The sequence below is a fragment of the Tenrec ecaudatus genome, chromosome 12 (assembly GCF_050624435.1).
Source record: "Tenrec ecaudatus isolate mTenEca1 chromosome 12, mTenEca1.hap1, whole genome shotgun sequence".
NCBI classification, from domain to species: Eukaryota; Metazoa; Chordata; class Mammalia; order Afrosoricida; family Tenrecidae; genus Tenrec; species Tenrec ecaudatus.
Genome location: NC_134541.1, coordinates 78,658,114 through 78,673,968, shown reverse-complemented (window position 1 = coordinate 78,673,968; position 15,855 = coordinate 78,658,114). Strand labels below are relative to the sequence as shown.

Here is a 15,855-nt window from a genome sequence, read left to right as displayed (position 1 = left end):
ATACATATACTATGCCTCTGATAAGCAAACCTTGGCCATATACCTAAGATGTCTGATGGAGATTAACTAAATTGAAAAGAAACACTAACCCAATTCTAAAACCCAGCTTTAGGGTCCTGCAGAAAAATTCCCACCTGTACCATTATTGCTTAGACTTAGTATGCCCGGACTCAACTCAGGGCTCCCTGCATTTCAGGGTTTGAAGCTGAGGGCTCACCTGTCTTTTCTCTGGCCTTTCTGGCAATGGACACACAGAGCACTTTGGGATGTCAACCCTTCCCACCCACCTTGACTGTAGAGAGCAAAGCCTGGGACTATGCATAAGGCATGTGCCCACGGCGTGCTTAGAGGACCCCAAGAGCGGCTGAAGGGGCAGGGTGGCTGACAAGACCACTCACGGTTGTACAGGGTGATGATGTGCAGGCAGTTCAGCAGCTGGCGCTTATACTCATGGATCCTCTTCACGTGTACGTCAAACATGGAGGCGGGGTTGATTTCCACCATGTACTCCTTCTCTAGGAAGGCAGAGAACTTCATCTTGTTCTCCTGGGGGAGCCAAAGGAAAGGACAGTCTAGATAGCTAACGGGCACCGGGCCATGACATTGCTCAAAACACACATTTCCAAGGTCCAACCCAGCTCTGCTTTCTGAGAAAAACTACAACCCAAGAGAGTGTGTCCAGGCAGGTCAGCTTGCTGCTGCTGGGATAGTAGGCTCATGGTAGGAAGGCAGAGCTGTGGGCCGAGAAACACAGTGGTGAGGGCACCTCCACAGGTCGCTGCAGGACTAGAGTGGAACTGAAGACCGTAGGGCGAGAAAGTGACAGGAGAGTCATTGAGCACTTTAGGTAAAGGTGCATGGCTTTACAACGCAGTACTCTCTCTGGGCCCCTCCCTCTGTACGGGCATGGCGGAGTGAGAGGCACATGGCTTAGCAATGCAGAGGACCCGGTGACTTGACACCCCTGTGTAGCAAGAGCAGAAGCAGCTCTGCTCTCGGATTCTCTGTCCAAGTAGCCATGTACTTGCTCAATACATTTCAAACAACTAACACGGTCCTAGTTTGCATAGTGTGAGATTATAGGCAAATTCTCCAAAGGCTGTGGCTGTTCGTAGGGAAGCTGAGGTACAACTCAGAGTGTAGCGATTAGACATTTGAAATAGACGCTCCACAGCAGCTTTGCTCTGGCCAGATTTCTCCTACAGAACAGCAGTGGAGGGAAGCCAGGTTTGGACGTAGGTGCCCACTGGATGTTTGGAAGGACCTTGGAGTCTACAGTGGGATTCTTTAAAAAAAAATTATTGGAGGCTCTTACAGTTCTTATAACAATGCATACATCAATTGTATCAAGCATACTTGCACCTATGTTGCTATCATCATTTCAAAACATTTTCTTTGTACTTGAGCCCTTGGTATCAGCTCCTCTTTTTTCCCTCCTCCCCCCTCACTCCCACCCTTGGGAACCCTTGATAAATTTTATTATTATTATTTTCATATTTTATGCCATCTGCTATCTCCCTTCACCCACATTTTTATTTGTCCAACTGGGGGTGGGTGGGAGACATGTTATACATTGATCATTTGATGATTCCCCCTTCTCCTCCTTCTCAATCCACCTTCCCTCTACCCTCATGGTATCACTACTCCCATTACTGTACCTGAGGGGTTTATCTGTCCTGGATTCTATGTGTTGAGAGCTCTTATATGTACCAGTGAACATGCTTTGGTCTAGCCAGATTTATAAGGTAGAACTGGGGTCATGGTAGTTGGGGGCGGGGGGGTGGAGCATTGAAGAATTAGAGGAATGTGTGTTTCATCAATACTATACTGTACCCCGACTGACTTGTCCCTTCCTTGTGACTCTTCTGTGAGGGGATGTCCAATTGTCTACAGATGGGCTTTGGGTCTCCACTCCAATCCCCCTCCTCCCCACTGGTATGATTGTTTTGGGTCTTCTGATGCCTGATACCTGATCTGGTCAACACCTCGTGATCACACAGGCTGGTGGGCTTCTTCCAGGTGCGCTTTGGTGCTTCCCTGCTAGATGGTTGCTTGTTTAACTTCAAGTCTGAAGAGCCCAGAGTCTCTATATCAGTGGTTCTCAACCTTCCTAACACAGTGACCCTTTAATACAGTTCCTCATGTTGTGGTGACCCCCAACCATAAAATTATTTTTATTGCTACATCATAACTGTAATTTTGCTTCTGTTATGAATCTCAATGTAAATATCTGACATGTAGGATGAATTTTCATTGTTACAAATTAAACAATTAAAGCATAGTGATTAATCGCTAAAACAATGTGTAATTATATATTGTGAAATATTTATTTCTAATTACAAATAAATGAAATTTTGTCTTGTAGCATGGGTAACAGTTTTCACACTAGGTACTCGTACATGGGCGTATCTGCATGTGGGCATACCCGCCTGGAGACCATCGAGGGGCGGCATCTCAGTTCCTGAGACCATAGGAAATAAGTGTTTTCTGATGGTCTTAGGCAACCTCTGTGAAAAGGTTGTTCGACCCCCAATGGGGTTGAGTCCCACAGTCTGAGAACCGCTGCTCTATATCTTTAGTAGTCAGGCTTTCTTCACCACATTTGCTTATGCACTTATTTTGTCTTCAGTGATCGTGTCAGCAAGGTGAATGTCACAGAATGCCAGCTTATTACCACAGAGGGTTCTTGCATTGAGGGAGCACTTGAGTAGAGGCTCACTGCCTGCCTGTTAGCTAATATTTAATAATTAAATGTATGTACATAGACTATCTCCCTATCATTATATATTAATATACTTACATATATACATGCCTTTAGCCTCCTAGTCCTTTCCTCTATTTTCTCTTATTTTCCTCCTGTCCTACTGTCATGTTTGACCTTCGTTCGGCTCCCAGTAATTCCCCTCGGCTACACTGCCCTTGATCAAACCCCACCAGGCATCCTATGCCCTCCTCGCCACCAATTTAGATCTCCTCTTGTTCTCTTCCCCTGAGTTTGTTGGCTCCCCCACCTTCCCCACCTCCTCCTCTCGATGTCCCCTCTGAGCCGTCAGTCCCATTGTTCTCGCCTCGGGATTGTGTAGCCTGTCTTATATAGATAGATATTTTAAAAAGAAGGCTATAAATAGTTCCAGGTCTGTCTGCTGACATTTATGAATGTTTTCTGAATGGGTCTGATGAGGTGCCAAGCCCCGCTCCCCGAGTCAGAAGTTTCATTTGGGGATCCTTGGGGACTCTGATACTTTGTTCTCCTTGCTGTTCTATTGCACTCATGAGGTGGGATTCTGGGCAATAGCCTCGGTGGGCCACAAACTTGGACTTTGTGTCACTCTGAGTAATTAGAGGCCTACCCACTCCTTTCTAGCATGGGCTTGCAAGGGTGTCGCTGGATGCCATTGGCAAAGGCCCTGCCCTGAATGTGAGGCTCACCTGTTTGACCTTGGCCACATCCCTGATGAAAGCTTCATCATTGACCAAGGACAGCAACTGCTTCAGTTGGCTCAGATCAGTCAGGAAACCCTCCCCGATTTTCTAGAAGAGTAAAAAGGACACGTGGTTTTACCCCTTGCTGGAGCTGCCTCCCGCCCTGTCTGGCCACCCCTCAGGCCTGCCCTCCTGTTGTGCAGGGCTGACCATGCTTACGCAGAAGACAACTCAACTGCCTAATTCTGCCCGTGGCATCCTCACGCCACATCTGTCACCCTCAGATCCAGTGTCCCACACGGCCAGGTAGGCCCGGGGGCCTTACCTCCACAATGATGTCGGCCAGCCCTGGATTGCACAGCAGGAGCCACCGGCGAGGTGTGATGCCGTTGGTCTTGTTCTGGAACTTTGCCGGCTCCAGCTCATAAAAATCTTTAAAACTAAAGACACAGAGCATGGATAACAGTCCCCAAAGCTGTGTTCTGAACTTGGTAAGAAGCAGACACCATGACCTTTTGATGAGATGCCCCAAAGACCCTGAAGCGCAGTACTTAAGTTTCTGGGTTGTTACAATGCTGCACATGTCTGACTGGTACTCCCAGCGGCCGTTACTTAGCGGTTATCTGCGCTGGTTCCCCTCATAGTTTTTGAGTCAGGTCCCTGCAAACCACATCCTGTGGTCAACATGGACACAGCCTCCAGCCAAGACTGGGCAGGGTGTGCAGGCTTTAGGGCTCAAGAAGCCCAGGCTCACTTTCCTCATTTGTAGAATGGGCTATCCAACTCAGAAGTTTAGTCAGGCAAAGACCCAGCAGCAGCTTCTGCCCTTTCCACCCACACCAAAAGCCATAGCCTCACCAATGTTCCCTGCCCTCCCAAGAGCGGGGTCCACACTCACGCACTCCAGACCCCAGGACCCTGCCTGAGCAGTCCCAAGATACCAGGCAGGCAGATACGCTGCTTCTCCAGGGGTTGCACTGAGCCCATCACCTGACAGGTGTGTCTGGCAGGAGAGCACTGGGGGAGCCGTGGTCACAGCCTGGGGAAGGCAGAGAACTCACACAGACTGCTTCACGATCTCCGAGTGGATCCTGGCCACTCCATTGACGGAGTGGGACCCAATAACGCACAGGTGTGCCATGTTGATTCTCTTGCAGTCCCCCTCCTCAATCACTGACATCCTCCGCAGGCGATCCACATCGCCTGGGAACAGGGCCGCCACGTGCTGTATGAAACACGGAGGGGAGAGCAGTCTCAGTGACCGCAGGCCCTAGGAGCCGAGAAAGTGGCCACAGCCTCACAGCACCCACACTGAACTCCGCCACTCAACACCGTGGCCAGTAGCCCAGAGACATAGTTCATACAGGGCAGCATGGAGGACCAAGGACACAGGGACTTGCAGTTCTGTTCTGTTGGGTTGGAGAGGTGTGCCATTTGACTCAGGAGATAAAAGACTGAACTGCTGCCCATTTTAGTCCAGGCAGCTATTTCTTTTATAGATGTAATCAGATTTTGACTAGTGGAAACAGCTGCTTTTAGAAGAAACGGCTGCTTTTTCCACAGAAGGTGAGAGCTCGACTATCCTTAGAGCTGTCCCCTCAGTGCTCTGTCCCTGTTTCACTGTCCTCTCTGAAGAGCACACAGTAAAGCCAGTGCTCTGTTTAGCACGCACACAGCGGTTATCTGCTCTTCTAAAAAGCAGACTAATAAGTGACTCCTGCTCAGAGATGGAAAACATTTTTAAAAGAAATGAGTCACAAACTTCTGTACACAATGGGGCCTCCACAGGAAACTCATAGTACTGCTGAATGACAGTACCCCCCACTGTACCCCTCTACCACATCCCCATACGCTATAGGACATGGGCTGCTTCTCCCAAAGGTCAAATAATTCCCCATGAGCTACAAGGAGGGACCCTGCCTTGTTCCAGCCCCACCCCTCAAAGGCAGATGCTTACATCGAGGTGCTTCTGGTTGATGGTATAGATGATGTCCAGGTGCCTCGGCAGCAACTTCTCAAACATGGAGACAGGCCAGCGCTCCAAGGCCTCAGGCAGCACAGTGTGGTTGGTGTATGCGCATGTCTTCTTGGTTATTTCCCAGGCCTGCCATTAAAAAGGGGCTGCTCGTGGGAACCTTGGTAACACAATGATTCTATGCTAAACTGCTAACTCAAGGGTTGGTGGTTTGAAGCCACCCTGAGGCTCGACAGGAGAAAGACCGAATGATCTGCTTCTATAGACATCACTGTCAAGGACTTCCCGCAAGATGGCAGGGGGACACTCGTGCTACACAGACCCTCCACAACAAAGGCACAGGAGACCAAACGAAACAGATGCAGATGATAATACTGGGCCCTGCGTTCTGGGAAAAGGATACAGAAATAGACTGGATACCACCCAGAAGAAGTCGAACAAAAAACAGCAAGAAAGGATCCAGACAGGTGAGTCGTTGGCTGATCTCACAAGGCATGGACATCTTGAACTTTTCTCAAGAGCATTTGATTGACACAGTGGCCTGACACACAAGCACACCCCACTGATAAAAAAGGTGGGCTCTTCTCCTGTTCCGCACACCCTCTTCATGACCCAAACTGTGACCAGCCCCACCTTCACTCAATCAGCAGCTGGTAAGAACCCCCCACGCACCGCACCTCCTCTGCCCGAGGTGAGAACCATGCCATTGAGGATCAGGTTCCTGAAGCCCCAGTCCCCCTGGAGATGAGAGAAGTTTGCCTCCTCAGAACAATAGAATGAGTAGTGCCCGACCCCAGCCACCTCTAGGAGGGGAAGAAATGCTTTCAGGACCTGCCGCCCTGCCCCAGCTGCCCTCTGAGCTCCGGTGTTTCCTTCTGCGCACAAGCACTCTGATTTCAGACACCCGCTGAGGCAGCCAAGACTACACAAAAAGCAGGTGTCCTGACCACAGACAACATCTCTGTCTCCTGAACTCCACGTAGGATTGGCTGCTCCCCAGTCCCACTCCTTGGGCTCCTTATCTGGCAGAGGCTGCAGACCTATCACAGCTGCATCCCCCAGCCCGACTCTCCTGGCACACACATACGAGTTTTCTCTCTGGGTCTTCCTGCCATTATCCCTTGGCTTTTATCCTCCCTTTCCCTGTTTGTTTTGTGTGTGGGGGGGGGGGCCGCGGGGAGGTTGTCCTTCTATTTCTCTTTTATTTTTCCTTTTCCTCATTTTTCTTGCTTTCTTCTCTACTTTTCTTTTTTCACCCCACCCTAGTTTTGCTTATTGTATTTCTGTCTGTCTTTATCTCCTCTTGTTTTATTGTCCGTTCCATTTCCTCCATTTTAGTTGTTAAATTCTTGTTTCTGGCAGTTTTTCTGTTTCCTCCATTTGCTGTTATTGTTCCTCTTTAGTATTTTCTTTCTTTATTTGCTTTTGTCTACTCTTTTTTTCTTGATTTCTTCTCCATTTTGACCTACCCAAAGGGAGACAACAAGCACCCACATTGCCCCCTGCACCCTGACCAACTGGGCCAGGACCCTTACCCAAGCCCACCCTTTACTGTGATACACAGTAATCGGAAAACTGGACACATACATCTTCTATCCATGCGGAGACAGCGCTTAAAAATATAGCAAGATACAATCAACCATCAGTTAAATACAAATACAGGAACGCCACAATGTCTTGGAGCCAAAAGACAATGTGAATTCACAAGAAAAAGCAAAGATAGAGTGCTCAAAAAACAAAATTCAGAGTCAAAAGAAATTTCCGTGGAAGGAATGGGATTAGAACTAGCTGATAAGGAATCTACAAGAAAGTACAATATAGAGATAATTTGAATCAATTGAGAGGACAATGTTGAGATAGTTGTGCAAGCACACACAGAGGAAACAAAAACATTTTGGAGAAATTTAGAAAAACACTACAAGAACCCACTGACAGGGCTTCTGGGGCAAGAAGGCTGACTGAACACATACATGGAGGAATCCCTCCGCAAAGGCCAGGGAAGAACCAGCATGCAAGAGAGATGGGTGACCTGCAGTCTCAGAACATAGTTTGAAGGTTAAGTGCACTGAATTTCTGCCTCCTCAAGGCTGTGGGAAGGAGAGGGAGAGGGGCAGAAGGTGCAGGCCCATTTGCAAAGTGCCCAGGACGTACCCCACTGTCAGCCCAAACCACCCAGCCAACCAATCAGCACCACACCTCAGTGAGGACCCATAGGCTCAATGCCTGACAAGGGTTTATGCAGCTCAGAACCAAATTTAGGGCCATGTGGCTTAGAGCTACTGCCAGGACCCGTGAGATCTGACGAGACAACCAGGCTTGGTATAGCTTGGCGACAGATTCAGGGCACATGCATCAGTAACTCTGCCCTGTCTGGCATAACCTTATGCCCAACTGAGAACCTACAAGACCCGAACACCCTGGTGACCCAGTTCCCATCCTAGGGCACACGTGGCCCAATGCTGCAGCCAGGCCACACATGCTCTGAACTCCTGGACCAAAAGAAGAATCAATCCAAATACAGACATCTTTTTTCTCTTCTACTTTCCCCATGTTTTACCTTTCTCTTTTTTCTTTTCCTCTTTGTTCTAAATAACAACACTTATTTTTAAAAAATTCCATTTGTGAATTGCTATTTTCCTCTCTTCTTTATCTTTAAAGCTTGTTTTTCCCCACTTTCTCTTTATCCTTCATTTCCCCTCACTCCTTTGTATTCTTTCTTTTCCCTTCTTCTGTGTTGTGGTTTTTATTGTTGCTTTCCAACACTACTGAAAGACACAACTCTCCCCACACAACCAACTATCCCCACGCAACCTAATCATTGTATATCAATGCTGTTGAAACAGTAGTCAATCTTAGTCAACATGAAAAAAAGAAAAGGAAATGGGCACAAACAACTGAACGATCTCCATATCCAAAATAATGTTCTTAAGAAGTAAGGAGTCTGGAAGTAGCAGAAAAATAATTCAGAAGAATGAAGTTGAGATACTTTCAACAGGTGGAGAGAGAGCTTGAAATAACAATGGAAAGAATAGAGAAGATAGCAGGATTAAAAACACTTTAAAAGAGAAGAGTAATCGAGTTGTAGAAATGGAAAATTTAATTCATGAATTTGAAAACAAATCTGTTGACTCCAACCAATGAGAGAAACTGTCAAGAAAAAAGACAAAAGACTCTGAAGAACGTCTACAAATTATATGGGACACTCCCAAGAGGAACAATTTACATCCCACTGGAAGTCCAGTCCATGAACATCCACAGAGAATGTAGTATCAGAAATCCTGATGGAAAACTTCCCTAACAGCATAAAGCAGGAGAAAATGACTATCCAGGAACCTGCAAGAATCCCAAATAGGACAACCCCCAAAAGGAAAACATTAGGGCGTATCGTAGCCAAACTTTCTATGATCAAGACCAAGGAGAGAATCCTAAGAGTTTCCAGGGGGAAAAGAACAGTGACCTAAAAAGGAAAATCGATAGGAATAAGCTTAGGTTTCTAAGCAGAAAACATGGACGCACGACAACTATGGAGTAACAGATATAACCTGGAAGGAAAATAGCTGTCAATTAAGAACATGCAAAATTATATATCCAGCAAAGTTATCACTCCAATATGAAGATGAAATAAGAGTATTTTGAGACAAGGGGAAATCAACGGATTTTGTGACAAAAAGAATCATTACAAAAAATTCTAAGTGGAGTATTCTGGACAGATAATCAACATCAACAGCAGACAAACCTGAGATCAAATTTCACACAGAAATCAACATCCTTAAAACAGTATTCAAAAACAAACAAAAAAAAACAGTATTCAAACCAGTGCAGAAATATAAGATGAAAAAGGAAACCAATATCAGCACCGAAAAACCATATAAAATTACAGCAATAAACCCATTTTTAAATAATGACACTGAACATTAGTGGATTAAACACACCAGTCAAGAAACATAGAGTAGCAGACTGGATAAGAAAATGAGACCTATCAAGTTGCTGTATACATTTTAGACAAAGACAAAGATGGTCTGAAAATCAAAGGATAGGAAAAATATATCAAGCTAATAGCAATGACAACAACAAAAAAGCAGGAGTGGCAATATTAAATTCTGATCAAATAAAAATTATTCATCATTTTATTGGGGGGCTCTTACCGATCTTATAACAATCCATAATTCAATTTTACTGAGCACGCTTGTACATATGTTGCCATCATCATTTCCAAAATATTTTCATTCTACTTGAGTCCTTGGTATCAGCTCCTCTTTTTTCCCCTTCCTCCCCCACCCTCCACCCTTGTGAATCCTTGATCAATTATACATTATTATTATTATTGAACAAATGAATTGTATGATAAGAGGATTATGCACCAATAAAACTGTAAAAATAACAAGAAAGAATAAAATGTTCTAAAATGTATTGTAGTGATTCTTTTACTATTGTAAATGCGATTGAACTATTGAATTGCATATGTGAATTATATGCTAATAAAATGGTTTTTAAAAATGCACAAATGCATAAGCTGACAGTTCACCAAAATTAATACTTAAATTGCTAATAAATACATGATAAAAGGATAACTAGCCATCTAGTGGAAGCAAAGTAAAACAACGATGAGACATCATCTAATACCCACAACAGTAGCTCAATTTGAAGCAACACAAATGTTAGGGAGGCTGTGGAGGGATTGGATTCATACACTGCTGGTGGGCTTCTAAACATGCATCACTATTGTGGAAAGCGATACATCTGAGCTAAAAGAGTTGGGAATAGAAATTCCACATAACCCAGCAATATTCCTGTAGGGAATAAGCCTCAAACAATTAAGAGAACACAACTTGAACACACATATGATCTCCCATGTTCATCTCAGCACAAGTCACAAAAGGAAGAAGCTGGAAAAGTCCAATACCCATCAGTAGAAGAATAGATCAAGAAAATACAGAAGGGTCTCCTGGTGGAGACGAGCCAGTCAGGGCGCAGTATAGCACTGAGGAAACATACAACTTTCCTCTAGCTCTTTAATGCTTCCTCCCCCACACTATCACCATCCCAATTCTACCTTAAAAATCTGGCTAGACCAGATGAGGTACACTGGTACAGATAAGAGCTGGAAACACAAGGAATCCAGGACAGATAGACCGCTCAGGACCAATAATGAGAGTAGTGATACCAGGAGAATAAGGGGACAGTGCCGGAGAAAGGGGGAGCTGATCACAAGATCTACATATAACCCCCTCCCTGGGCGATGGACAACAGAAAAGTGGGTGAAGGGAGACATCAGAGAGTGTTAAGGCATGATAAAATAATAATAATTTATAAATTATTAAGGGTTTGCGGAGGGGGGGAGGGGAGAGGGCCAAAAATGAGGAGCTAGTACCAAGGGCTCAAGTAGAAAGCAAATTTTTGAGAATGATAACAACAAATGTACAAATGTGCTGGACACAATGGATATATGTATGGATTGTAATAAGAGTTATATGAGTCGCCAATAAAATGATTTTAGAAAAATAATAAAATCTGGTACATACACACAATAGAATACTATGCATCCTTAAAAAACAGTGATGAAACCATGAAGCATATCATGACATGGATGGATTCAGAAACACCAAGGGGCAAATGCTGTGAAAGACCAGTACTATAAGAATAAACACCTAGACAAATTCAGGCAGCTTTTCTCAGGTCATATAGTCTTCTAGCACAGTCTTCCAAACAAGGAGGGTGTGCCTGCCTAATGCTTATGATGCACATGTCACTGTCTTATTTGTACATCTTAGTAACCACTTCAACAAAGGAGGCCTCAGCTCAGCTAGGGCCTCATTTTGGAGGGAGACAGAGAAAACCAATCAGTTCCTGCCACATAACATTGTTACCCTAAATCAACAGACACCTCTACAAGGGTGCTCAGTGAAACAATAAAAATTCAAGTCCTTATGTGTGTGTGTTGGGGGGGGGGGTGGTTGGAAGGGGCAGGTCTGTCTTAAAGAAGGTAGTAAATCAGTAAACCTGCCACTAGGTAAAACACTTAACATTGCTTATATAGACTCCCCATTACTTACATAGACTCTACAGCAGTGGCTCTCAACCTTCCTGATGCCACGACCACAAAATTATTTTTGCTGCTACTTCCTATCTGTAATGTTGCTACTGTTATGAATCATAATGTAAATATCTGATATGCAGGATGTATTTTCATTGTTACAAATTGAACACAATTAAAAATAATTAAAGCATAGTGATTAATCACAAAACAATATGTAATTATATATTGTGAAATATTTATGTGTTTTCTGATGGTCTTAGGAGACCCCTGTGAAAAGGTCACTTGACTCCCCAAAGGGGTCGTGACCCACAGGTTGAGAACCACTGCTCTATAGTCTACATAGTTTACCATTTCAGGAAGTAACATATGAGCACCAGCCAGTGGTTCTAAAGGAAGAAGTTCAAGCTATACTGAAAGCATTAGCTGAAAACAAGGCTCCAGGAATTGGTGGGATACTAATTGAAATGTTTCAAGAAACTGATGAAGCACCGGAAGTACTTATTCATCTATGCCAGAAAATTTGGAAAACAGCTACTTGATCAACTGACTGGAAGAAACCCTTATTTGTACCCATTCCAAAGAAAGGTATGATAGTTACATAATTTCATATCAATTTGAAGAAATAAAAGTAGGGGTGGAGTCTAGCCTGTCAATCAGGCCACAGCCTGATGGTACCTCCTTGTGGGTGTGGCCTTCTCATAAGGAGCATCCTGGGAACTTCCCCACCCCTCTCTACCTTCACCTTCCTGCTGGCTCATGGCCTTTGTATTCACAAGACTTTGTACCCATTGCCAAGTGATATTACTGCATTCTGCACCATTGCTTGTGACTATGTGTCTGAAGAGGGACTTATGGACTAGTATTGGATTTATAGACTTTGAGTGGAACTGAGCTGGGATGTTTTCTTGATCGACTTCTTGATATAAAGCTCTCTCTCTTACACATATAGGAGTGTCACTGAATTTGTTTCTCTAGACAACCTGGCCTAACACAAAAGGTGACCCAGCAGAATGTTCAAATTATAGAATATTATTAATATCACATGCAAGTAAAATTTTGCTGAAGATCATTTGACAATTGCTGCAGAAATATATTGGCATTGCTGCCAGAGGTTCAAGCTGGTTGGAGAAGAGGACGTGGAACAAGGGATATAATTGGTGACGTCGCATAGACCTTGGCTGAAAGCAGAGAATACTCTAAAGATGTTTACTTGTGTTTTCAACTGTGTGGATTATAACAAAGTGTGGATTGCCTTGAGAAGAATGAGAATTCCAGAACACTTGATGAGACTCTGGCAAAACTTGTACCTGGATCAAGAGACAGTTGTGAACAGAACAAGAGGACACTGTATGGTTTAAAATCATCAAAGTTGCATATCCGGTATTATACTCTCACCATTCTTTCAATCTATATTCTGAGCAAATGATAAGAGAAACTTGATTATATAAAGAAGAATGTGGTGTCAGGATTAGAGGAAGCCTTATTAACTAACCACCTGTGATATATAGAGGATACAATTCTGCTTGTCGAAAGTAAGTAGAAGTTGGAGCATTTGCTGATGAAGATTTGATGAAGGATTGAAGTCGTCAATACAGATTATAATTTAGAGAAGACCAAGTTACTCACAACTGGTCCCGTCGGAACATCGTGATAAATGGGAAAAAAGATGGAAGTTGTCAAGGATTTAATCTTGCTTGTATCAGTCCTCATGGAAACAACAGGCAAGAGATCAAATGATGCATTGCATTGAACAAATCTGCTGCACAAGACCGCTTTAGAGTGTTGAAAAAGCAGGAGGTTACTTTGAATAACTAATGTGCACCTGACCCAAGCCATTGTATTTTCCATTGCCTCATATACATATGAAAGTTGGACACTGTGAAGCCAAAGCGGGTGAACAAGTAAATGTTGTTAAGAAAGCTGATGGTGCCTGGCTATCAAAAGAGATAGTGTCTGGAGTCTGAAAGGCTTGAAGCAAAACAAGCAGCCATCTAGCTCAGAAGCAACAAAGCCCACATGGAAGAAGCACACCAGCCTGTGCGATCACGAGGTGCCAAAGGGACCAGGCAGAAGGCATCATGCAAAAAAAAAAAAAAAAAAGAATATATATACCATAGTGAATGAAGGGGGAAGTGCAGAGTGGAGACCCAAGGCCCATTTGTCGGCCACTGGAGATCCCCTCATAGAGGGGTTTAGGAGAGGAGATGGGTCAGTCAGGGTGCGATGTAGTACCGATGTGGAACACAGCTTTCCCCCAGATCCTGGATGTTTCCTCCCCACAACTACCATGATCCAAATTCTACCTTGCAGGACTGGATAGGCCAGAGGTTGTACACTGGTGCATATGGGAGCTGGAGGCACAGGGAATCCAGGGTGGACGATACCCTCAGGACCAGGGGTGTGAGGGGCAATGCTGGGAGAGTGGAGGGTGAGTGGGTTGGAAAGGGGGAACTGATTACGACGATCCACATGTGACCTCCTCCCTGGGAGGGGGACGGCAGAGAAGGGGGGGGGGGGTGGAGGGAGACTCTGGATAGGGCAAAATATGGCAAAATAACAATCTATAAATTATAAAGGACTCATAAGGGAGCGTGGAGCAGAGAGGGAGGGGGAAAAAAAAGAGGACCTGATGCAAAGGGCTTAAGTGGAGAGCAAATGCTTTGAAAATGGTTAAGGCAAAGAATGTATGGATGTGCTTTATACAATTGATGTATGTATATGTATGGAATGTGATCAGAGTTGTATGAGCCCCTAATAAAATGTAAAAAAAATGATTAGGGCAAAGAATGTACAGATATGCTTTATACAATTGATGTATGTATATGTATGGATTGTGATAAGAGTTGTATGAGCCCCTAATAAAAATGTTAAAAAAAAGGAAGTTGGACACTGAATAAGGACGACTGAAAAAGAATTGATGCAACTGAATTGTGGTGCTGGTAAATAATACTGAAAGTACTATGGACTGTTAAAAGGACAAACAAAAAAATGTCTGTAAGAAATACAGTCAGAGTGCTCCTTGGAGGCAAGGGGGACAAGACTCCATCTTACATACTTGGGACATGTTGTCAGGAAAGGCCAGTCCCGGGAAACAGGCATCATGTTTGGTAATAAAGTAGAGGGACAGTGAAAAAGAGGAAGGGTCTTACCAAGTGGTTGCAACAATGGGCTCAAGCATAGGAGTAATTGTGTAGGGTGCACAGTGGGATATTCCCACTCAGAGCAGCCAATCCACAGAGAAGACCACATGGCCGGCCCCACTATGAGACATGACATCCCTCATTGACCCATACCCCTACAGGGGACAACACTGGAGACACAGGGTGGGAATTCCACCCGATTACTACAACAAAGCAAAGCACTAAGGGCGTGCAACAGAACAGCAAGGGGAACAGAGCAACAAGGTTGCCAGGGAATACCAAAAAATAGACTTTGGGACCAGGGCTTGACGCCCCAAGAGACTGGACTGGAAAACACACCTAAAGGCCAACAAACAGTCCCTGAACTATCTACAAGCTCTTCTTCTTGTTGTGTTTTGTTTTTTGTCATTGGCTTGTTGTTGTTATTTTCTTTTATTTTGTTGCTTGATTTTGCTCTGTCTTGTTTTTGTGCATCCTATTATCTCCACAGGTCTGTCTAAATAAAATAGGCTGGATGAACAATCTGGAGGAGAAAATGCCGGAACCTACAGTTGCGGGGGAACATGGGAAAGGGAGAGGTTGGGGGGAAAGTAGTGGTGTTAACAGACGCAGGGACAAGGGAACAACAAGTGATCCAAATTGGTGGTTAGGAGGGTGTAGGAGGCCTGGTAGGCATGATCAGGGGTAATGTGACCAAGAGGAATTATTGAAATCCAAATGAAGACTGAGCATGATAGTGGGACAAGAGGAAAGTCAAAGGAAATGGAGGAAAGAGCTAGGAGGGCATTTATAGAGGTCTAAATACAGGCATGTACATATGTAAATATATTTACATATAAGGATGGGGAAATAGATCTATGTGCATATACTTATAGTTTTAGTATTAAGAATACTCTGTTCTATTAAACTGGCATTCCATGATGCTCACCTTCCTGACACAATCACTGAAGAGAAAGCGGGTACATAAGCAAATGTGGTGAAGAAAGCTGATGGTGCCCGGCTATCAAAAGATATAGCATCTGGGGTCTTAAAGGCTTACAGGTAAACAAGTGGCCATCTAGCTGAGAAACAACATAAGTCACATGGAAGAAGCACACCAGCCTGTGCGATCCCAAGGTGTCAAAGGGATCAGGTATCAGGCATCATCAGAACAAAAAAATCATATCATTGTGAATGAGGATAGGAGTGCAGAGTGGAGACCCAAAGCCCATTTGTAGGACACTATACATCCCCTTACAGAAGGGTCTTGTGGAGGAGACGAGATAGTCAGGGTGCGATGT

At 44.4% G+C, this 15,855-nt stretch overlaps 1 protein-coding gene across 1 annotated transcript in view; it reads right to left on the bottom strand.

Annotated features, from left to right (window-relative positions):
- Positions 1-15,855, bottom strand: part of PYGB (glycogen phosphorylase B) — a 64,575-nt gene that overhangs the window by 16,177 nt on the left and 32,543 nt on the right. Inside the window, exons 10-14 of the mRNA XM_075564186.1 lie at positions 5,381-5,527; positions 4,485-4,648; positions 3,749-3,863; positions 3,430-3,531; positions 399-546 (exon numbers count right to left, since the gene is read on the bottom strand). Of these exons, the coding sequence (XP_075420301.1) occupies positions 399-546; positions 3,430-3,531; positions 3,749-3,863; positions 4,485-4,648; positions 5,381-5,527 (676 nt within the window). The remainder of the gene's footprint in view (positions 1-398; positions 547-3,429; positions 3,532-3,748; positions 3,864-4,484; positions 4,649-5,380; positions 5,528-15,855) is intronic.